We start from the raw sequence: 24,550 nt of genomic DNA, 5'->3' as shown, positions 1-24,550 counted from the left end.
CTCTCGCTATATATCTCTATCTCCCTCTGCCTCTCTCCCATTCTCTCTCTCGCTATATATCTCTATCTCTCTATATCCCTCTCCCTCTCTCCCACTCTCTCTCGCTATATTTCTCTATCTCTCTATCTCCCTCTCCCTCTCTCCCACTCTCTCTCGCTATATATCTCTATCTCTCTATCTCCCTCTCCCTCTCTCCCATTCTCTCTCTCGCTATATATCTCTATCTCTCTATCTCCCTCTCCCTCTCTCCCACTCTCTCTCGCTATATATCTCTATCTCTCTATCTCCCTCTCCCTCTCTCCCACTCTCTCTCGCTATATATCTCTATTTCTCTATCTCCCTCTCCCTCTCTCCCACTCTCTCTCGCTATATATCTCTATCTCTCTATCTCCCTCTCTTTCTCTCCCACTCTCTCTCGCTATATATCTCTATCTCTCTATCTCCCTCTCCCTCTCTCCCACTCTCTCGCTATATATCTCTATCTCCCTCTCCCTCTCTCCCACTCTCTCTCGCTATATATCTCTATCTCCCTCTCTTTCTCTCCCACTCTCTCTCGCTATATATCTCTATCTCCCTCTCCCTCTCTCCCATTCTCTCTCTCGCTATATATCTATATCTCTCTATATCCCTCTCCCTCTCTCCCACTCTCTCTCGCTATATATCTCTATCTCTCTATCTCCCTCTCCCTCTCTCCCATTCTCTCTCTCGCTATATATCTCTATCTCTCTATCTCCCTCTCTTTCTCTCCCACTCTCTCTCGCTATATATCTCTATCTCTCCCTCTCCCTCTCTCCCACTCTCTCTCGCTATATATCTCTATCTCTCTATCTCCCTCTCTTTCTCTCCCACTCTCTCTCGCTATATATCTCTATCTCCCTCTCTTTCTCTCCCACTCTCTCTCGCTGTATATCTCTATCTCTATCTCCCTCTCTTTATCTCCCACTCTCTCTCGCTATCTCTCTCTCTCTCTCTCTCTCTCTCTCTCCCACTCTCTTTCTCTCTCTCTCACTCTCTTTTTCTCTCTCTCTAGCTTTAACTTTCTCATAGTTCGTCCATAATTGTGCTGTCTGTCTCTCCACATCTCCTGTGATTGGTTATTTATAGCCAGGATGGTGTGGCCAGTCAAGTCTAATGACTATTGTTGGCGTGTCTACTCGTTAATGAGAAACTGTTTCTAGGTCTGAATCTGAACCAAAACACTCATTACTACAATTATACACTGTAGCACATTACAACACTACAGAAAGAGAGAGACATAGAGAGAGTTTATTTATCTTTGTTGGTTTGGTATTTCTAAACGTAGCTCTTTCTCTCTCTCTCCCTCTTTCGTTCTCTCTCCTTCTTTCGTTCTCTCTCCCTCTTTTGTTTTCTCTCCCTCTTTCTCTCTCTCCCTCTTTCGTTCTCTCTCCCTCTTTCGTTCTCTCTCCCTGTTTCATTCTCTCTCCCTCTTTCGTTCTCTCTCCCTCTTTCTCTCGCTCTTTCGTTCTCTCTCCCTCTTTCTCTCGCTCTCCCTCTTTCGTTCTCTCTCCCTCTTTCGTTTTCTCTCTCCAGAGTCTTTCTGTGTAGTAGTATCCTTGTGTAGGCGTAGCTTTTAGTATATCTAGGTCAGTGTAGATGGTGGTGTGTGTGCGTTCATGGTTGAATGACATCACCACGTTTACTTTAAATAGCTCACAGTAGTGGATCAGTGAGTAGATATTAAAGGATTGGCCCAAGGGTTGAGAGTGTGAATCGTGTGTGTGCCTGCTTGCAGTGTGCTTGTGGTAGGTGTGGGTGTGATTCTGTGCTGTCAGTGTGTGTAGCCAGGCAGAGACACACCCATGCTTAACCCCAGGGTGGGGTTCTCTCTCTGAATATCACTAGCACATTCACATGGCAGGACTGTGTGTGCCACTCTCTCATCTCTCTCCCTCTTGATCTTTTTCAGTCTTTCATTATTTCTTGTTCTCTCGCATGCTCTCTCATCCCTCACTCCCTCGATCCTTCTCCTTTTCTCTGTTTTTTCTCTCTCTCTGTGACTTCCTCTCCGCCTCTCTGTACAATAGTCAGTGTGCTGACAAGGTCTTAGCCTGCAGTCTTCAATGATGCATCTTTTTCTGTGTTCAGCGGCTTTGGATGGACGTCGGATGTCATTGTGACAGAGGCGAAAACATAAGCATCCTTACAGTATTTCAATTTGTTGAAGACTATGACCAGTTGATTAGATGATCAGCTGTTTTACTTGTACCCACAGTGATACAGTTCTCTACTTATTCCTGTGACTCTGCAGTAGGAGTGTAGGTCGGGAGGGGGGCACCCCCACACACACTCTGAAAGAGAATACACACCTGCACTGTCAGCAACACTTACGCATCTGTCACTCTCAGACACCCCCTCCTCCTCATCTCTCCTGAGCAGGGTCAGTCAAAGCCCTGAGTCACTGCAGTAAATCACTAGCTATTAGAATACAATGTCACATTTAGCTTAACACACAACCTGTACATGCACAAACAGAATCACCCACACATTCTGACTCCATACACTCACACCCACACACACACACACACACCCACACACACACACACACACACACACACACACACACACACACACACACACACACACACACACACACACACACACACACACACACACACACACACACACACACACACACACACACACACACACACACACACACACACACACACACACCATACATCATACTGACCCTACCTGTGTGTATGTGTTTCCCTGCAGCCCAAGTTGATGGCCAAGGACCTGTTAGATCTGGTGGCCTCCCACTTCAACCTGAAGGAGAAGGAATACTTTGGGATCTCCTACACAGACGAAACGTAAGCCCCTCTGGTTCACTGTTATGACCAGGGATATAGGACTGTCCTGTTTCTGGGGGGGTTATGTGAAGTGCAGGGTTTTGTTCCAGCCAAGCGCTAACACCTCTAATGGGAAGTAACAACACCCTGGCCTGTTTATCACACAAGGAAAGAAATGTATGTTTGAAATGTGAAGATGCCATTTGATTGATATTGTTATTGTGGGAGTATAAAACAGATATCCTACAGTCGAGTCCCAGCCTGCTAGTCCCAGCCTGCTAGTCCCAGCCTGCTAGTCCCAGCCTGCTAGTCCCAGCCTGCTAGTCCCAGCCTGCTAGTCCCAGCCTGCTAGTCCCAGCCTGCTAGTCCCAGCCTGCTAGTCCCAGTCCCAGCCTGCTAGTCCCAGCCTGCTAGTCCCAGCCTGCTAGTCCCAGCCTGCTAGTCCCAGTCCCAGCCTGCTAGTCCCAGTCCTAGTGCTCTCATTTGAATACTGTTTGTTATTGATTTACATAGGCCAACAGTCTGTGATATTTTATACCTCTCATTCATCCCTCTCTCCAGACCCTTTCAACAACTCCACTGGCATACCCACTGCTGGGTGACATTTGTCTAAGACATAGCTAGAGACATGCACACCCCAGTTCTGTCTCTCTTTGTTTCTCCCCCAGTTCTGTCTCTCTCTGTTTCTCCCCCAGTTCTGTGTCTCTCTGTTTCTCCCCCAGTTCTGTCTCTCTCTGTTTCTCCCCCAGTTCTGTCTCTCTCTGTTTCTCCCCCAGTTCTGTCTCTCTCTGTTTCTGTATCTCTCTGTTTCTGTCTCTCTCTGTTTCTCCCCCAATTCTGTCTCTCTCTGTTTCTCCCCCAGTTCTGTCTCTCTCTGTTTCTGTATCTCTCTGTTTCTGTCTCTCTCTGTTTCTCCCCCAATTCTGTCTCTCTCTGTTTCTCCCCCAGTTCTGTCTCTCTCTGTTTCTCCCCCAGTTCTGTCTCTCTGTTTCTGTCTCTCTCTGTTTCTGTCTCTCTCTGTTTCTGTCTCTCTGTTTCTGTCTCTCTCTGTTTCTCCCCCAATTCTGTCTCTCTCTGTTTCTCCCCCAGTTCTGTCTCTCTCTGTTTCTCCCCCAGTTCTGTCTCTCTGTTTCTGTCTCTCTCTGTTTCTGTCTCTCTCTGTTTCTGTCTCTCTCTGTTTCTGTCTCTCTCTGTTTCTGTCTCTCTGTTTCTGTCTCTCTCTGTTTCTGTCTCTCTGTTTCTGTCTCTCTGTTTCTGTCTCTCTCTGTTTCTGTCTCTCTGTTTCTGTCTCTCTGTTTCTGTCTCTCTCTGTTTCTGACTCTCTCTGTTTCTGTCTCTCTCTGTTTCTGTCTCTCTCTGTTTCTGTCTCTCTCTGTTTCTCCCCCAATTCTGTCTCTCTCTGTTTAACCCCCAGTTCTGTCTCTCTGTTTTTCCCCCAGATGTGTCTCTTTCTATTTCTGTCTCTCTCTATTTCTCCCCCAGTTCTGTCTCTTTCTGTTTCTGTCTCTCTCTGTTTTTCCCCCAGTTCTGTCTCTTTCTGTTTCTGTCTCTCTCTATTTCTCCCCCTGTTCTGTCTCTCTCTGTTTCTGTCTCTCTGTTTCTGCCTCTCTCTGTTTCTGTCTCTCTGTTTCTGTCTCTCTGTTTCTGTCTCTCTCTGTTTCTGTCTCTCTGTTTCTGCCTCTCTCTGTTTCTGTCTCTCTCTGTTTCTGTCTCTCTCTGTTTCTGTCTCTCTCTGTTTCTGTCTCTCTGTTTCTGTCTCTCTCTGTTTCTGTCTCTCTCTGTTTCTGTCTCTCTCTGTTTCTGTCTCTCTCTGTTTCTGCCTCTCTGTTTCTGTCTCTCTGTTTCTGTCTCTCTCTGTTTCTGTCTCTCTGTTTCTGTCTCTCTCTGTTTCTGTCTCTCTCTGTTTCTGTCTCTCTCTGTTTCTGTCTCTCTCTGTTTCTGTCTCTCTGTTTCTGTCTCTCTCTGTTTCTGTCTCTCTGTTTCTGTCTCTCTCTGTTTCTGTCTCTCTCTCTGTTTCTGTCTCTCTCTGTTTCTGTCTCTCTCTGTTTCTGTCTCTCTCTGTTTCTGTCTCTCTCTCTGTTTCTGTCTCTCTCTGTTTCTGTCTCTCTGTTTCTGTCTCTCTCTGTTTCTGTCTCTCTCTGTTTCTGTCTCTCTCTGTTTCTGTCTCTCTCTGTTTCTGTCTCTCTGTTTCTGTCTCTCTCTGTTTCTGTCTCTCTCTGTTGCTGTCTCTCTGTTTCTGCCTCTCTCTGTTTCTGTCTCTCTCTGTTTCTGTCTCTCTGTTTCTGTCTCTCTCTGTTTCTGTCTCTCTCTGTTTCTGTCTCTCTGTTTCTGTCTCTCTCTGTTTCTGTCTCTCTGTTTCTGTCTCTCTCTGTTTCTGTCTCTCTCTGTTTCTGTCTCTCTCTGTTTCTGCCTCTCTCTGTTTCTGCCTCTCTGTTTCTCCCCCAGTTCTGTCTCTCTCCGTTTCTCCCTCAGTCCCTCGGCTCTATATGATGTAGCTTTGTTGTTTCTGTGTTTGAGAGCTGAGAGAGCTGAACTCTGAACAAGAGAAATAGAAAAGACCAGTGCATGTTGCCCAGGAGACCATGCAGGGTTACCAGGGTGACAAGCTGCCTCTGCAGTTTTCATCCCCTGTCAGAAAGAAAGAAAGAGAGAGAGAGATGGGGTGGGGCGCAGTGGATTTGGCTATACTATTGCAGTATTTTTACATTGTCGAGAAGGTTTTTCAATCTGCAGTACATATCTGGTCATACCTACTTTTACATTTCATGCTCAGTCAACATAAGTCAGTTCTTTAGTTTGTTAACTCCCCATTGGTCAGTTCTGTAGTGTACTGAGATTGACTCCTCATTGGTTGGGTGTGTGGTTTACTAACAGTTGATTGGTTGTTGTGTCTCCAGGGGTCATTTCAGCTGGCTGCAGTTGGACCGGAGGGTTCTAGAACACGAGTTCCCCAAGAAGTCTGGACCCATCGTCCTATACTTCTGTGTCAGGTATGGTCATATCATGCATGAACACATACAGGCACAGCACCTACATGTACCTACATACATACAGCAGGCACACACACATGCACACAGTCAGACAGACGTCTGCACACACACACACACTACCATGGCTCTGTGAAAAAGGCAGACGATAACTCTATAATACTAAAAGAGAACACCATTCATAAATCAGTGATACTTGTGTCTAGCTATTATATATTAGCCTCAGTGTGTCTATGTGTGTCAAGTGTTGAGTAAGATGTTGTATCCCTAGAAAGTGGTGCTTCTGCTCTGATCGGACTCACAGTTAAGTAGTAGGGTTATAAAACCAGTCCTTTCTCCTGCCAGTCCATTTGTACTGCTCTGACAAAGGCTGATCTCTTACATAACACACATCCTGAGCTTGCGTGTGTGTGTGTGTGCGTACACTCACTTCTCCATGAGGTCATTGTAGTTTGAAGAAAAGGTATAGGATCTGAAGTGAAATTGTCTGATCTTTCTATGCAGGTGAGGAAAGGCTACACGCACACACAATGTTGAACAGTGTTGGTCAATACTTCAGAAGTCCCTATAATGTGCTATAGGCTCCAGGGACTGGTCATTCCTTAACAACATATTGAGCAACCCGATGCGTTGGAGACACAACAGAACAGCTAACGATAAGTGTCTCCAAAAGGGTGTTTGACGTCATTTCCACCTACCATAATTGCTTTGATGTGTATGGGGTATTATATTATTGTATGGGGTATTATATTATTGTATGGGGTATTGTATTATTATATGGGGTATTATATTATTGAATGGGGTATTATATTATTGTATGGGGTATTATATTATTGTATGGGGTATTGTATTATTATATGGGGTATTATATTATTGAATGGGGTATTGTATTATTGTATGGGGTATTATATTATTGTATGGGGTATTGTATTATTATATGGGGTATTATATTATTGAATGGGGTATTATATTATTGTATGGGGTATTATATTATTGTATGGGGTATTGTATTATTGTATGGGGTATTATATTATTGAATGGGGTATTATATTATTGTATGGGGTATTATATTATTGTATGGGGTATTGTATTATTATATGGGGTATTATATTATTGAATGGGGTATTGTATAATTGTATGGGGTATTATATTATTGTATGGGGTATTGTATTATTATATGGGGTATTATATTATTGAATGGGGTATTATATTATTGTATGGGGTATTATATTATTGTATGGGGTATTGTATTATTATATGGGGTATTATATTATTGTATGGGGTATTGTATTATTATATGGGGTATTATATTATTGAATGGGGTATTGTATTATTGTATGGGGTATTATATTATTGAATGGGGTATTATATTATTGAATGGGGTATTGTATTATTGTATGGGGTATTATATTATTGAATGGGGTATTGTATTATTGTATGGGGTATTATATGGGGTATTATATTATTGAATGGGGTATTGTATTATTGTATGGGGTATTATATGGGGTATTATATTATTGAATGGGGTATTGTATTATTGTATGGGGTATTATATTATTGAATGGGGTATTATATTATTGAATGGGGTATTGTATTATTGTATGGGGTATTATATGGGGTATTATATTATTGAATGGGGTATTGTATTATTGTATGGGGTATTATATTATTGAATGGGGTATTGTATTATTGTATGGGGTATTATATTATTGAATGGGGTATTGTAGCATTGTATGGGGTATTGTATGGGGTATTGTATTATTGTATGGGGTATTGTATTATTGTATGGGGTATTGTATTATTGTATGGGGTATTATATAATTGAATGGGGTATTGTATTATTGTATGGGGTATTATATTATTGAATGGGGTATTGTATTATTGTATGGGGTATTATATTATTGAATGGGGTATTGTAGCATTGTATGGGGTATTGTATTATTGTATGGGGTATTGTATTATTGTATGGGGTATTGTATTATTGTATGGGGTATTATATTATTGAATGGGGTATTGTATTATTGTATGGGGTATTATATTATTGAATGGGGTATTGTATTATTGTATGGGGTATTATATTATTGAATGGGGTATTGTAGCATTGTATGGGGTGTTGTATTATTGTATGGGGTATTGTATTATTGTATGGGGTATTGTATTATTGTATGGGGTATTATATTATTGAATGGGGTATTGTATTATTGTATGGGGTATTGTATTATTGTATGGGGTATTGTATGGGGTATTGTATTATTGTATGGGGTATTGTATTATTGTATGGGGTGTTGTATGGGGTATTGTATTATTGTATGGGGTATTGTATTATTGTATGGGGTAATATATTATTGAATGGGGTATTGTATTATTGTATGGGGTATTATATTATTGAATGGGGTATTATATTATTGAATGGGGTATTGTATTATTGTATGGGGTATTATATTATTGAATGGGGTATTGTATTATTGTATGGGGTATTATATGGGGTATTATATTATTGAATGGGGTATTGTATTATTGTATGGGGTATTATATGGGGTATTATATTATTGAATGGGGTATTGTATTATTGTATGGGGTATTATATTATTGAATGGGGTATTATATTATTGAATGGGGTATTGTATTATTGTATGGGGTATTATATTATTGAATGGGGTATTGTATTATTGTATGGGGTATTATATGGGGTATTATATTATTGAATGGGGTATTGTAGCATTGTATGGGGTGTTGTATTATTGTATGGGGTATTGTATTATTGTATGGGGTATTGTATTATTGTATGGGGTATTGTATTATTGTATGGGGTATTATATTATTGAATGGGGTATTGTATTATTGTATGGGGTATTATATTATTGAATGGGGTATTGTATTATTGTATGGGGTATTATATTATTGAATGGGGTATTGTAGCATTGTATGGGGTATTGTATTATTGTATGGGGTATTGTATTATTGTATGGGGTATTGTATTATTGTATGGGGTATTGTATTATTGTATGGGGTATTATATTATTGAATGGGGTATTGTATTATTGTATGGGGTATTATATTATTGAATGGGGTATTGTATTATTGTATGGGGTATTATATTATTGAATGGGGTATTGTAGCATTGTATGGGGTATTGTATTATTGTATGGGGTATTGTATTATTGTATGGGGTATTGTATTATTGTATGGGGTATTATATTATTGAATGGGGTATTGTATTATTGTATGGGGTATTATATTATTGAATGGGGTATTGTATTATTGTATGGGGTATTATATTATTGAATGGGGTATTGTAGCATTGTATGGGGTGTTGTATTATTGTATGGGGTATTGTATTATTGTATGGGGTATTGTATTATTGTATGGGGTATTATATTATTGAATGGGGTATTGTATTATTGTATGGGGTATTGTATTATTGTATGGGGTATTGTATGGGGTATTGTATTATTGTATGGGGTATTGTATTATTGTATGGGGTGTTGTATGGGGTATTGTATTATTGTATGGGGTAATATATTATTGAATGGGGTATTGTATTATTGTATGGGGTATTATATTATTGTATGGGGTATTGTATTGTACTGGGTATTGTATTATTGTATGGGGTATTGTATTTATCAGGAATCAAGGTAAGACCCAGGTGCAGACTGTGTAAAGCAACAATGTTTATTGTAACATCAGGGGCAGGCAAACGACAGGTCAAGGCAGGCAGGGGTCGATAATCCAGAGTAGGAGCAAAAGTACAGGACGGCAGGCAGGCTCAGGGACGGGCAGAGTAGTCAGGCGGGCGGGTACAGGATCAGGACAGGCAAGGGTCAAAAACCAGGAGGTCGAGAAAAAGAGAGGCTGGGAAAAGACAGGAGCTGACAGGACAAACGCTGGTATTATTTTATGGGGTATTGTATAGGGTGTTGTATTATTTTATGGGGTATTGTATAGGGTGTTGTTTTATTGTATGGGGTGTATTGTTCTAACAACAGATCACTATCAAATACATTATTTTGTGTTCATGATAAGTTAACCAGTGTCTAGACATCAGTACAGATTCAATAGTATTATACTGTTGCTATTATCTCTGTTATAGCTGCTAATAGTCCCACACACATATACACACACACATTCAAATGCTTATTAATACAATGCAATTACACACACACACACACACACACACACACACACACACACACACACACACACACACACACACACACACACACACACACACACACACACACACACACACACACACACAAACACACACACACACTGACACACAGCCACACAAAGACAGACTGATGAAACTGCAATCAGTCTAAATGTCAGAGCTGAATCCATGATCAGTCTTCATTACCCTGAGCAGCCGAGTGTGATAAGCTGTGTGTGTGTGTGTGTGTGTGTGTGTGTGTGTGTGTGTGTGTGTGTGTGTGTGTGTGTGTGTGTGTGTGTGTGTGTGTGTGTGTGTGTGTGTGTGTGTGTGTGTGTGTGTGTGTGTGTGTGTGTGTGTGTGTGTGTGTGTGTGTGTGTGTGTGTGTGTGTGGATGAGTGGATATCTATGTGGGAGTGTGCATGAATGAGTGAGTGAGTGCATGTGTGTTAATGGTGCGGAGAGTCAGTTTAGGTGGTCAGTCCAGTTCAAGTGTTAAGTAGTCTAATGGCTTGTAGAAACTGATTTTGAGCCTGTTGCTATCAGACCTCAGGCTCTGATACTGTCTGCCCATGGTAAGAGAGTGAACATCTTGTGTGTGGGGTCCTTCCTGCGGGCCTTCGTCCTGGATTGGTGGGAGCACATCCCATTGATGTTCTGGGCCGTCTTCACCACCCGCTGGAGGGCCTTACGGTCGTGGACAGAGCAATTCCCGTACCAGGTCATGATGCAACCGGTCAGGACGCTCTCGGTGGTGAAGCGGTAATATTTGGAGAGGACATGGGGCGGCATGCCAAGTAGAGACGCTGTTGCACCCTCTTGATGAGAGTGGTGCTGTTGTTGGTACATGGAAAGTCCTCGGTGATGTGGACGCCGAGGAACTTAAAACTGCTGACTTTCTCTACTGCAGTCCCGTTGATGTGGATTGTGGCGTGTTCCCTTCTCTGCTTCCTGAAGTCAACAATCAACTCCTTTGTTTTGTTGACGTTGATGGAGAGGTTGCTGTCCTGGCACCATAATGCCAGTTCATTTACCTCCTCCCTATAGGCTGACTCGTCATTGTTGGTTATCAGGCCTACAACCATAGTGTTTTTGTTGTTGCCAATCCTCACAGCCTGTGGTCTGCCCGTCAGGAAGTGCAGGGTCCAGTTGCAGAGTGTGGTGTCCAGACCCAGGGCTCTGAGCTTGGTGTTGAGCTTGGAGGGAACAATAGTGTTAAATGCTGAACTGTATGAACAGCATTCTCACATAGGTGAACCTCTTGTCCAGATGTGTTACGGGTGTGTGAGAACCGATGGAAATGTTATCTTCCGTGGATATGTTGGAGCGGTCGGCACATTTTTGTGGGTCAAGTGAGCCTGGCATTCTGGCCTTGATGTGGGCCAGTACCGTGATGACCAAGGCGGAGGGATGAGTGCGAAAGGGCGATAGTCATTTGGGCATGTCACCTTGTTTTTATTGGGCACTGGGACGATGGTGGTCTCCTTGAAGCAGGTGGGGACTACAGCCTGGAACAGGGACAGGTTGAACATCCGAGAAGATGCTCGCCAGCTGGTCAGCACACACTCTGAGGACGAGACCAGGGATACCTGGTCATCCGGAGCAGCGAGAGTCCTCCTGGATGGCTCGGTATTGTCTGCCTCAAAGAGAGCATAAAATATGTTAAGCTCGTCTGGTTGGTAAGCTTCGGTGGGCACCACACAGCTGGATTTGCCTTTGTAGTCCGTGATAGTCTGCAGTCTTGCCACATGCATCCCGAATCTGAGTTGGCAAACATAATTTCAAGTTTGAGTCTTTATTGTCTTTTTGCGTCCCTAATGGATTTGCGGAGCTCATATCTGCTTGCCCTGTACGCGTCACACGCCACAAAGTCATCGGTGTGCGTTCTGCTGACATTGAATGCTGCAGTACGGGCTCTCTGCGTGGTTCGCATATCTCCGTTCATCCAGTGGTATGGTTGGGGTATGTCTGGATTTTTATTGTGGGGACAACATCATCAACACAGGAACTGTATGGAAGCCTATTTTCTGCTGACCCCTAGTGGACACTCTGTTCACTGCAGTTCTGCCACACAGTATTCTGGATCTTTTTTATTTGATTTATTTTAACCACGAAAGTCAGTTAAGAACAAATTCTTATTTACAATCTATAATAATGGGTTTGGAACTACTGTGGATTGAATGAGCTTCTTTTGACGTCAGTCTGGTTCCAGGCTACATAACATTTCAACATTGTGTCATGGTCTATAATACTGAAATGTAATTTATGTTTCTGTTCATCATAGGTATTAGAGAGTATGTCATATCTGATGATCTATAATAATGGGTTTCATTGACTATGTGTTACAGGTTTTACATAGAGAGTATTTCCTACCTGAAGGACAATGCTACTATCGAACTCTTCTTCCTCAATGCTAAGTCCTGCATATACAAGGTAAGTTAGTCATTACCTGTAGTTGTGTTTGCATACATGTTTTTTTTATCGATGATTCATCCTTCAGTAGTGTATTTATTTTCCCATTCATGTCGTAACTGCACCACAAGGGGGCATATGTGGGTTGTTGGGTCGTCAGTGTGATGTTTGAACAGATATAACATTAGCTAAGCTCATGCTATCTCCAGCACCAAAAGTGTTAACTGGCCTCTGCTAACAAAATGCCTCCACCAACAGAGATGCTAACACTCCAGTTCCTAATACATCCCCAGCACTAATAGCTTAGCATATGCTAACACATAGCCAGTACTTCACACCTAAAGATAGGCTGTTTATAAAAGGAGACTGGCTCACTCTGACTGGCCAACAGACTCTAGTGAAGAGAGGGTCGTCTGTGAAGTCTCCATACACGCTCCAGTAGATCAAAATAGACCACGTTGCTTTATTTTTTACTTGACATAAATGAACTTATTACCACATAAAAACAGATAGTTTATAGAGTTTTGCTTGGTTTCTCAGTGTCAATGTTAAATACGTGGATAAGTTTAAGATGTTAGAGTTGTGTTGCTGATATTGAGTCATTATAATACAGTCATCTCATGTCTGCGTTGATGGAGTGCATGTTTTACACTGGACCACACACATACTGACACACACACCCACACCCTGACAGAAACCCGTGCACACACACACACACACACACACACACACACACACACACACACACACACACACACACACACACACACACACACACACACACACACACACACACACACACACACACATTGCTAGGCCACAGCCCCATGGTGTGAGCCCATGCTGGGTGGTAGTGCACTCAGTGTTGTGTTTCACTCTGCTGTCTGATCTCTTAACCAATTAACTGCCAGGGATCGTATACAGGACATTCCTTACATACCTGACCCCTTTAGTCACTAGTCACCCCTTAACACCCACACACACTTCCCTCAGACCCCCTTCCGTGTGTGTGAGTAGGCCCAGTCCCAGCATTGCTCATCTAAGTAAACAGGATGGAGAGACAAAGTGAAAGACAGAGATACTGTAGAATGAAAGCGAGTCACCAGTGCATTCCCTCATTCTCTCTTCCCCCATCATACTGTCATCTCTGAGCTGAAGCAGAGAACACAACCCCCCATGAAGAGAGGGAAAGAAATCAGGGAGGGAGAGGGGGGAAACGAGGGATAGATGAAACAAAGGAATGGAGAAAAGAGTCCTGTGGAAAATGTGATAGAAAAATGTGTATTCTGTATGAATGTGTTTTTCACCATTGTATTGTAGGTACATCATTACAGTATTGTCATAGGATGAATGTGATGTATGAAATGTGCCCCTCACAGCTCCCAAGGAGTAGTTTATTAGCACTGCGAGTTCAGAGTCAAGAAATAACCTTTATCTAATGCGTTCATTCTCTCTCTCTCGCTCTTTCTCTCTTTCTCTCTTTCGCTTTCTCTTCCTCTCTCTATTTGTCTAAGGAGCTCATTGAGGTGGACAGTGAGGTGGTCTTTGAGCTGGCCTCCTATATCCTACAGGTAAGTCAGTACTCTGACTCCAACGTATGTGGGTGTTCCAGACACAGACCACATTACTCATTTGACCTTTCCCTTCTACAGAAATAGTGAGCTGTCTCTCCTTTAATCCTGCTTTATATTAGAAGTGTTGTTTCTCTAGCCTGGATCTGTGTCTGCTCTAGCCAACTCCTCTGACTGTTGCTATTGGTATGTCATGTTTATCATTAGAAAAATCAGACGTTGATTGAATGGGTTCCAATCCCTAGTTCCAGGGAGTGAGTGTGTATATTGGCCAGGGAGTGTGTAGGGTTCCCCCTCAGTGTAGGTCAGCCCATTACCTCAGTACCCTGCAACATCAGCTTATACACACTCAGACTGTGGTGTGTGTGTGTCTGCCGGTGCAGATTCATCAGGTAGGTATCTCTTGGCCTTTAGAGGTTTTGCTCCAGATGGATAACATTTCTCTCTGATTTCACCACAGGAGACCTCACCGTACTCTCACTCACCCGCCCACCTACACAGACACACACACACATACACAAACACACTCACACACACGCACACACATATACACACTCACTACCTGACCCACAAAAGCCAGCGTTATCTCCTCCATAATAGTGTATGCAGGGGCGCAACTTTCACTAGTGACGGCCCCACATTCTGATATTGCATTTCAGTCCTCCCCAATTTCATCATTGGAATGTGATACTAAACCAGGCAACGGGGGCTTTAGGACCCTGCGGATGCCTCCGAGCGGTCGGGTAGGCTGTTTGGAGTGTTTATCCGACTGGATTTAAAAAGTAAATAAATAATTATGTCCCCCCCACTTCTAAAGCTAAAGTTGCGCCCCTGATTGTATGTATCACCCCCCACTTCTAAAGCTAAAGTTGCGCCCCTGATTGTATGTATCAGTTAAATAAAGGTTAAATAAATAAATAAAACAGGGTTGGGCTCAAATCAAATCAATTGTTATTGGTCACATACACATGGTTAGCAGATGTTATTGCGAGTGTAGCGAAATGCTTGTGCTACTAGTTATGACAGTGCAGTAATATCAAACAATTCCACAACAACTACCAAATACACACAAAGGGATATAAAGGGATGTAATAAGAATATATACATATAAATATATGGATGAGCGATGACCGAGCGGCATAGGTAAGATGCAATAGATGGTATAAAATACAGTATATACATACAGTGGGTATTTGATACACTGCCGATTTTGCAGGTTTTCCTACTTAGAAAGCATGTAGAGGTCTGTAATCTTTATCATAGGTACACTTCAACTGTGAGAGACGAAATCTAAAACAAAAATCCAGAAAATCACATTGTATGATTTTTAAGTAATTCATTTGCATTTTATTGCATGACATAAGTATTTGATACATCAGAAAAGCAGAACTTAATATTTGGTACAGAAACTTTTGTTTGCAATTACAGAGATCATACGTTTCCTGTAGTTCTTGACCAGGTTTGCACACACTGCAGCAGGGATTTTGGCCCAATCCTCCATAAAGACCTTCTCCAGATCCTTCAGGTTTCGGGGCTGTCGCTGGACAATAGGGACTTTCAGCTCCCTCCAAAGATTTTCTATTGGGTTCAGGTCTGGAGACTGGCTAGGCCACTCCAGGACCTTGAGATGCTTCTTACGGAGCCACTCCTTAGTTGCCCTGGCTGTGTGTTTCGGGTCGTTGTCATGCTGGAAGACCCAGCCACGACCCATCTTCAATGCTCTTACTGAGGGAAGGAGGTTGTTGGCCAAGATCTCACGATACATGGCCCCATCCATCCTCCAATACGGTGCAGTCGTCCTGTCCCCTTTGCAGAAAAGCATCCCCAAAGAATGATGTTTCCACCTCCATGCTTCACGGTTGGGATGGTGTTCTTGGGGTTGTACTCATCCTTCTTCTTCCTCCAAACACGGCGAGTGGAGTTTAGACCAAAAATATCTATTTTTGTCTCATCAGACCACATGACCTTCTCCCATTCCTCCTCTGGATCATCCAGATGGTCATTGGCAAACTTCAGACGGGCCTGGACATGCGCTGGCTTGAGCAGGGGGACCTTGCGTGCGCTGCAGGATTTTAATCCATGACGGCGTAGTCAGCTCTCTTCAGGTCATTGACCAGGTCCTGCCATGTAGTTCTGGGCTGATCCCTCACCTTCCTCATGATCATTGATGCCCCACGAGGTGAGATCTTGCATGGAGCCCCAGACCGAGGGTGATTGACCGTCATCTTGAACTTCTTCCATTTTCTAATAATTGCGTCAACAGTTGTTGCCTTCTCACCAAGCTGCTTGCCTATTGTCCTGTAGCCCATCCCAGCCTTGTGCAGGTCTACAATTTTATCCCTGATGTCCTTACACAGCTCTCTGGTCTTGGCCATTGTGGAGAGGTTGGAGTCTGTTTGATTGAGTGTGTGGACAGGTGTATTTTATACAGGTAACGAGTTCAAACAGGTGCAGTTAATACAGGTAATGAGTGGAGAACAGGAGGGCTTCGTAAAGAAAAACGAACAGGTTTGTGAGAGCCGGAATTCTTACTGGTTGGTAGGTGATCAAATACTTCTTATGTCATGCAATAAAATGCAAATTAATTACTTAAAAATCATACAATGTGATTTTCTAGATTTTTGTTGTAGATTACGTCTCTCACAGTTGAAGTGTACCTATGATAAAAATTACAGACCTCTACATGCTTTGTAAGTAGGAAAACCTGCAAAATCGTCAGTGTGTCAAATACTTGTTCTTCCCACTGTATGGGATGAGTAATGCAAGATATGTAAACATTATTAAAGTGTCAATTCATCGTTCAATTGAGACTGACTTATAAATTTCAGTTAAATTATTGAATTTGAATTTAAGTAGTAAACAGGATACAGAATTGCAATTCAAATTTGAATTCAAGGAAATGTAATTAAATTCAATGAAATTCAATGAAATTCAAATGCCTCTTATCTTCTATATTAGGTATTGTCTATACAAATATACATCTTGTACATAAAACATCAAACATGATGTTATACACATGCATAACATTTTTGTTGAAACAATAGATTTCCAGGACAAACTCTTAAAATGAAGGACCAAGAAAACAAAACCTATATACGAATATAATAAGTTATTTTCTTTCATGAATCACGTACTGTACATATGGTTCAATATGAGAATACATTAGTTTAACCCTCATGTTGACCCTGAGGCCTTCAAAAAGAAGCTAAATAAATGAAATGGTTAGTGGAAATATAATTGCCTACTCTAAGCACTAAGGTTAAAAGAGGATATGAACATTGTTTCCAGAGAAAAGTGATATATTCTTTGGTATCTGGAAGTGTGACCTGTAAGATTCAATGAAACTCCCATCTTCTATGACTGAGTGGAACTTCTTTGAAATGCACTGAATTAAATTCTACTTCCAATTTCAATTAATGAGTTGAATGTGAGTAAATTCCAAAATTCTGAATTGAGCCCAACCCTGGTGCTAAGCACCTCTATGTCTTTTCTCTCTCCAGGAGGCTAAAGGTGACTTCATCAGGTAAGAACAGTTATTATGTATCTCTACTAGAGGTCGACCGATTATGATTTTTCAATACCGATACCGATTATTGGAGGACCAAAAAAAGCTGATACCGATTAATCGGCCGATTTTTTAAAATTTATTTGTAATAATTACAACAATACTGAATGAACACTTATTTTAACTTAATATAATACATCAATAAAATCAATTTAGCCTCAAATAAATAATGAAACATGTTCAATTTGGTTTAAATAATGCAAAAACAAAGTGTTGGAGAAGAAAGTAAAAGTGCAATATGTGCCATGTAAGAAAGCTAACGTTTAAGTTCCTTGCTCAGAACATGAGAACATATGAAAGCTGGTGGTTCCTTTTAACATGAGTCTTCAATATTCCCAGGTAAGAAGTTTTAGGTTGTAGTTATTATAGGAATTATAGGACTATTTCTTTCTATACGATTTGTATTTCATATACCTTTGACTATTGGATGTTCTTATAGGCACTTTAGTATTGCCAGTGTAACAGTATAGCTTCCGTCCCTCTCCTCGCTCCTACCTGGGCTCGAACCAGGAACACATCGACAACAGCCACCCTCGAAGCAGCGTTACCCATGCAGAGCAAGGGGAACAACTACTCCAAGTATCAGAGCGAGTGACGTTTGAAACGCTATTAGCGCGCACCCCGCTAACTAGCTAGCCATTTCACATCGGTTACACCTGCCTAATCTCGGGAGTTGATAGGCTTGAAGTCATAAAAAGCGCAATGCTTGAAGCATTGCGAAGAGCTGCTGGCAAAACGCAGGAAAGTGCTGTTTGAATGAATGCTTACGAGCCTGCTGGTGCCTACCATCGCTCAGTCAGACTGCTCTATCAAATCATAGACTTAATTATAACATAATAACACACAGAAATACGAGCCTTAGGTCATTAATATGGTCGAATACGGAAACTATCATCTCGAAAACAAATGTTTATTCTTTCAGTTAAATACGGAACCGTTCCGTATTTTATCTAACGAGTGGCATCCATAAGTCTAAATATTCCTGTTACATTGCACAACCTTCAATGTTATTTCATAATGTAACGGCTTTCTTCTTCCTCCTCGTCTGAGGAGGAGAAGTTTGAAGGATCGGAGGACCAATGCGCAGCGTGGTAATTGTCCATAATGTTTAATTAAAGACAATAAACGTGAACACTACAAAATACAAAACAACAAATGTGAAAAACCGAAACAGTTCTGTCTGGTGCAGACACACGAAGACTGAAGAGAACCACCCACAAAACCCAACACAAAACAGGCTACCGAAATATGGTTCCCAATCAGAGACAACACAAAACACCTACCTCTGATTGAGAACCATATCAGGCCAAACACAGAAATAGGAAAACATAGAAATACAAACATAGACTGCCCACCCCAACTCACGCCCTGACCATACTAAATAAAGACAACAAAGGAAATAAAGGTCAGAACGTGACACATAATTACGTAAAATTCTGGCAAATTAGTTCGCAACGAGCCAGGCGGCCCAAACTGTTGCATATACCCTGACTCTGCGTGCAATGAACGCAAGAGAAGTGACACAATTTCACCTGGTTAATATTTCCTGCTAACCTGGATTTCTTTTAGCTAAATATGCAGGTTTAAAAATATATACTTCTGTGTATTGATTTTAAGAAAGGCATTGATGTTTATGGTTAGGTACACGTTGGAGCAACGACAGTCCTGTTTCAAGAATGCGCACCGCAACGATTATATGCAACGCAGGACACGCTAGATAAACTAGTAATATCATCAACCATGTGTAGTTAACTAGTGATTATGATTGATTGATTGATTGTTTTTTATAAGATAAGTTTAATGCTAGCTAGCAACTTACCTTGGCTTCTTACTGCATTCGCGTAACAGGCAGGCTCCTCGTGGAGTGCAATGTAAAGCAGGTGGTTAGAGCGTTGGACTAGTTAACCGTAAGTTTGCAAGATTGAATCCCCGAGCTGACAAGGTAAAAATCTGTCGTTCTGCCCCTGAACAAGGCAGTTAACCCACCGTTCCTAGGCCGTCATTGAAAATAAGGATGTGTTCTTAACTGACTTGCCTAGTTAAATAAAGATGTAAAAAAAACAAAACGGCCAAATCGGTGTCCAAAAATATCGATTTCCGATTGTTATGAAAACTTGAAATTGGCCCTAATTAATCAGCCATTCCGATTAATCGGTCGACCTCTAATCTCTACTACAGTAAGCTGTATGTGTATAATGTACAATAGAGGGGAGGTGGCCCACGTGTTTCTTTGGTTTTTGTTTGAGGGGAAGGTGGGATAGGTGTGTGTGTGTGTGTTTGTGTTTGTCTGTGTGTTGACTAAAATGTCAAATGTGTGTGTGTGTGTATGCGCGTGTGTGACAGGGGAACAATTACACCCTGTGTAGGGGGTCTGTCCCTGGCCCTCTGAGCCCCTCAGAGCAGCAAAGCAAATCGCTCCGCTCCCTCTCCCCTCAAAGGACCTGCCTTTGTCTGCCTGTCCTCCATCCCTCTATCCCTCTCTCCCTTTCTTCTCAACCCCAGTCCCCTGATTCACTCTCTCCATCCAGCTCTGAAGAGTCTGTCTTTAGAGAGGGTCAGTGGGGCGTAGCTTATTATAGTGCATGGCTGTGTGTGTGTGGTGTGTGTGTGTGTGTGACAGGGCTCCACTGTGCATGACTGCTAGCCAATTAAGACCAAAGCAGTGTAACCGGGTGAGACGAAGCCAGGGAGGGCAGCTCACATGATGAGCCTTCTGCCCCCTAAAACAGTTTGCTCTCTATTGATTTACACTTTAATGGGAATGCATGATACGTCGGCCACTGTATCGGTTTGGACAGTGAAGGTTAGAAGCATCGTAGTGAAAATGTGCATTTACAAAATTACATGTGGTTGCAATTATATTACAATGTATAACTTTGGTCATTTATAATGGTGTTTTTGCATTATTATCTTTCTTTAAATACAGATGATTGCAAGGCCTTTACAGTTAAAGGGAAACACATACAGTATCTTATCATTGCTCTGTATTTTAGAGATGTAAAGCATACAGATTATTCATCAGTGTGTGAGCGGTGAAGACAGTGTAGATTAGAGGGTTGAACAGCGTTCAACTTTGACCCCATTTCCTCTTCCTCACAGAGAGTATAAATAAATATGGCATCCCATTGAGATCTGGAATGTGACACACACACACAGAAAAGGAGGTCATGATTTACCAAATCATGCCAAAATGGTAAAGGCCAGAGATGTAGTGGAGGATAAATGATGTTTACACACCTTTTTTGGTGAATAAATAGCATTTACAGACATATTAGGCTAAATATTATGCTAGCATTGTTTGCTAGCCTTTTGGGGGCCCTAGGTGGGATTTGGTTGGTGGGCCCCCCCACGTCGCGGGCAAAACATTTTAGTGGCCTCCTTCTAGATGGCGGAGAGAAAGTTTTCTGCAATCGTACACAGTTTTCCATGGGGCAGAGAACATTTTGCAATTTTTTTAAAACATGTCATGCAATTCTACTAATTTTGCCATGGGCAGATAGAAACATTTAGCAGTTTTACAGCAAATTTCCTGCAATTCTACACATTTTTCCTTGGGAGGGTGGAGAGACATTTTTGCAGTTTTAAAGTAAATTTCCTGCCATTCGACACATTTTGCCATGTCTTATGCCATGTAAATGATATCTGAGTGGGAGTGACATACAAAATCAATGGGGGTCCCCTGGAGGTCAAAGCCCCTGGGCAACAGTAAGTTGAGACCCCGACTGAGTTTAAAAAAATATATATACAGTGGGGAGAACAAGTATTTGATACACTGCCGATTTTGCAGGTTTTCCTACTTACAAAGCATGTAGAGGTCTGTAATTGTTATCATAGGTACACTTCAACTGTGAGAGACGGAATCTAAAACAAAAATCCAGAAAATCACATTGTATGATTTTTAAGTAATTAATTTGCATTTTTTTGCATGACATAAGTATTTGATCACCTACCAACCAGTAAGAATTCCGGCTCTCACAGACCTGTTAGTTTTTCTTTAAGAAGCCCTCCTGTTCTCCACTCATTACCTGTATTAACTGCACCTGTTTGAACTCGTTACCTGTATAAAAGACACCTGTCCACACACTCAAACAAACAGATTCCAACCTCTCCACAATGGCCAAGACCAGAGAGCTGTGTAAGGACATCAGGGATAAAATTGTAGACCTGCACAAGGCTGGGATGGGCTACAGGACAATAGGCAAGCAGCTTGGTGAGAAGGAAACAACTGTTGGCGCAATTATTAGAAAATGGAAGAAGTTCAAGATGACGGTCAATCACCCTCGGTCTGGGGCTCCATGCAAGATTTCACCTCGTGGGGCATCAATGATCATGAGGAAGGTGAGGGATCAGCCCAGAACTACACGGCAGGACCTGGTCAATGACCTGAAGAGAGCTGGGACCACAGTCTCAAAGAAAACCATTAGTAACACACTACGCCGTCATGGATTAAAATCCTGCAGCGCACGCAAGGTCCCCCTGCTCAAGCCAGCGCATGTCCAGGCCCGTCTGAAGTTTGCCAATGACCATCTGGATGATCCAGAGGAGGAATGGGAGAAGGTCATGTGGTCTGATGAGACAAAAATAGAGCTTTTTGCTCTAAACTCCACTCGCCGTGTTTGGAGGAATAGAAGGATGAGTACAACCCCAAGAACACCATCCCAACCGTGAAGCATGGAGGTGGAAACATCATTCTTTGGGGATGCTTTTCTGCAAAGGGGACAGGACGACTGCACCGTATTGAAGGGAGGATGGATGGGGCCATGTATCGCGAGATCTTGACCAACAACCTCCTTCCCTCAGTAAGAGCATTGAAGATGGGTCGTGGCTGGGTCTTCCAGCATGACAACGACCCGAAACACACAGCCAGGGCAACTAAGGAGTGGCTCCGTAAGAAGCATCTCAAGGTCCTGGAGTGGCCTAGCCAGTCTCCAGACCTGAACCCAATAGAAAATCATTGGAGGGGGCCGAAAGTCCGTATTGCCCAGCGACAGCCCCGAAACCTGAAGGATCTGGAGAAGATCTGTAGGGAGGAGTGGGCCAAAATCCCTGCTGCAGTGTGTGCAAACCTATTCAAGAACTACAGGAAACGTATGATCTCTGTAATTGCAAACAAAGGTTTCTGTACCAAATATTAAGTTCTGCTTTTCTGATGTATCAAATACTTATGTCATGCAATAAAATGCAAATTAATTACTTAAAAATCATACAATGTGATTTTCTGGATTTTTGTTTTAGATTCCGTCTCTCATAGTTGAAGTGTACCTATGATAAAAATTACAGACCTCTACATGCTTTGTAAGTAGGAAAACCTGCAAAATCGGCAGTGTATCAAATACTTGTTCTCCCCACTGTATATATATATAATAAATACAAAGGTTTTTGTTTTTTGGGGTTCGGGAGTCCTGGGCGACCGCATATGTCGCTTATGCCTGGGGTTGGCTCTGATTCTTTGTGCTGTGGTTTCCAGGTTGGGTGGTAGAGGTTGGGATTGGGAACCTTTGCTCTAGGTCAGGTGTTAGGTTACTGTTATATTTCCAGAGTGTTGGCTGCCTTGTTTCCAGGGCTTTCCCCCAGTCTCAGACTCAGGGGGCTGGGAGGGTTAGGGGATTACAGAGGGGTTTAAGACTGGGAGTCTGGGGTCTTCGTCATCTCTCTCTCTCTCTCTCTCTCTCTCTCTCTCTCTCCAGCTGTTCCCTAGATAACGCCCAGCCAGCTGTGTGACTGTCTCATCAGTCCCCCTAAAACACAACAGGGCAGCATTATCCCCCTCCCCTCCCCACCTTGTCAGTGACTAACTCTGGCCAAACCCTTAGATGAATCATGAGGAAATACCCTTGGATTAAAGTTAATACATCATTGTAGTAGACAAACATCACATTATTGGAGACACCTTTTGGAGGGGCATATATCACTAATGCCAATCTGTCTCCAACACCTCTTGGCAGTTTGAGTTCAGTGTGTGTTCACAGTAATGACGTGTGTGTTTCTGTATGTGTTGCAGTAATGACGTAACAAGGTCAGACCTGAAGAAGCTTCCAGCTTTGCCGACTCAGGCCCTGAAGGAACACCCATCTCTGGCCTACTGGTTAGTCCCAGCCTGTGTTATTGGCCCAATTGACCTGGGCCACCAAACTCTACTGCCTGGTTGCTCGACCTGGCTGATATGATTCAGTTATATTTTGTGTATGTTTTCCGTTCCAGTGAGGACCGGGTGATAGAACACTACAAGAAGCTCAATGGACAGTCCAGAGGGCAGGCCATAGTCAAGTAAGACTGGACAGGGGAAGGGTGTGTGTGTGTATGTGTGTGTCTTGTGTTCTCTTTGTGCATGCTCCCTCTCTTGAGCTGTGTGTGTTCAGACATCTCTCTTACATGCTGAGTGTGTATCCATGTGTGTGTGTGTGTGTGTGTGTGTGTGTGTGTGTGTGTGTGTGTGTGTGTGTGTGTGTGTGTGTGTGTGTGTGTGTGTGTGTGTGTGTGTGTGTGTGTGTGTGTGTGTGTGTGTGTGTGTGTGTGCGTGCGTGCGTGCGTGCGTGCGTGCGTGCGTGCGTGCGTGCGTGCGTGCGTGCGTGCGTGCGTGTGTGTTTATGGTGCTCTCTCTCTTCAGTGTATGCTGTGAAGTTGAACACTGGGAGCTCTCTGACTGACTAATGTCTCTGTGTGTCTCTGTATCTTTGTCTTTTACAGTTATATGAGCATCGCTGAGTCGCTACCTACATATGGAGTACATTACTACACTGTTAAGGTAAAACTTTATCACCTAGTCACACACTCTCTCTCTTGGGGTTGGGGGCTGAGTGGGTGGGTGAGGTTTTTTTTGGGGGGGGGGTGAGGCTTTGGGGGGCTATGAAATACACACACAACCTCTGATGTGTGTGTCTTCTCGCTGTGCGTGTCAGGATAAGCAGGGAATTCCGTGGTGGCTGGGACTGAGTTATAAAGGAATCTTCCAGTATGACTACCAAGACAAGGTCAAACCCAGGAAGGTAAGACACAGACATTAATTATCTCTCTCTCTTTCAATCTGCATTGTGTGTCTGAAGTTTTATAAA

General features: G+C 42.5%; 1 protein-coding gene across 13 annotated transcripts in view; it reads left to right on the top strand.

Moving 5' to 3' along the window:
• LOC139540499 (FERM domain-containing protein 4A-like) overlaps window positions 1-24,550 on the top strand; it is a 260,292-nt gene that overhangs the window by 184,309 nt on the left and 51,433 nt on the right. For 12 of the 13 annotated variants that reach the window (XM_071344379.1, XM_071344380.1, XM_071344376.1 and 9 more), the window contains exons 3-11: window positions 2,740-2,834; window positions 5,711-5,803; window positions 12,299-12,383; window positions 13,877-13,933; window positions 17,434-17,456; window positions 23,500-23,583; window positions 23,700-23,765; window positions 24,186-24,243; window positions 24,398-24,484. In XM_071344379.1, the coding sequence (XP_071200480.1) occupies window positions 2,740-2,834; window positions 5,711-5,803; window positions 12,299-12,383; window positions 13,877-13,933; window positions 17,434-17,456; window positions 23,500-23,583; window positions 23,700-23,765; window positions 24,186-24,243; window positions 24,398-24,484 (648 nt within the window). The remainder of the gene's footprint in view (window positions 1-2,739; window positions 2,835-5,710; window positions 5,804-12,298; window positions 12,384-13,876; window positions 13,934-17,433; window positions 17,457-23,499; window positions 23,584-23,699; window positions 23,766-24,185; window positions 24,244-24,397; window positions 24,485-24,550) is intronic. The other variant, XM_071344371.1, reaches the window with a different exon arrangement.

This window comes from Salvelinus alpinus, chromosome 15 (genome assembly GCF_045679555.1).
Source record: "Salvelinus alpinus chromosome 15, SLU_Salpinus.1, whole genome shotgun sequence".
Lineage (NCBI taxonomy): Eukaryota > Metazoa > Chordata > Actinopteri > Salmoniformes > Salmonidae > Salvelinus > Salvelinus alpinus.
Note: the sequence above shows the minus strand (reverse complement) of the source record. Positions and strands in the feature narration are given on the sequence as shown.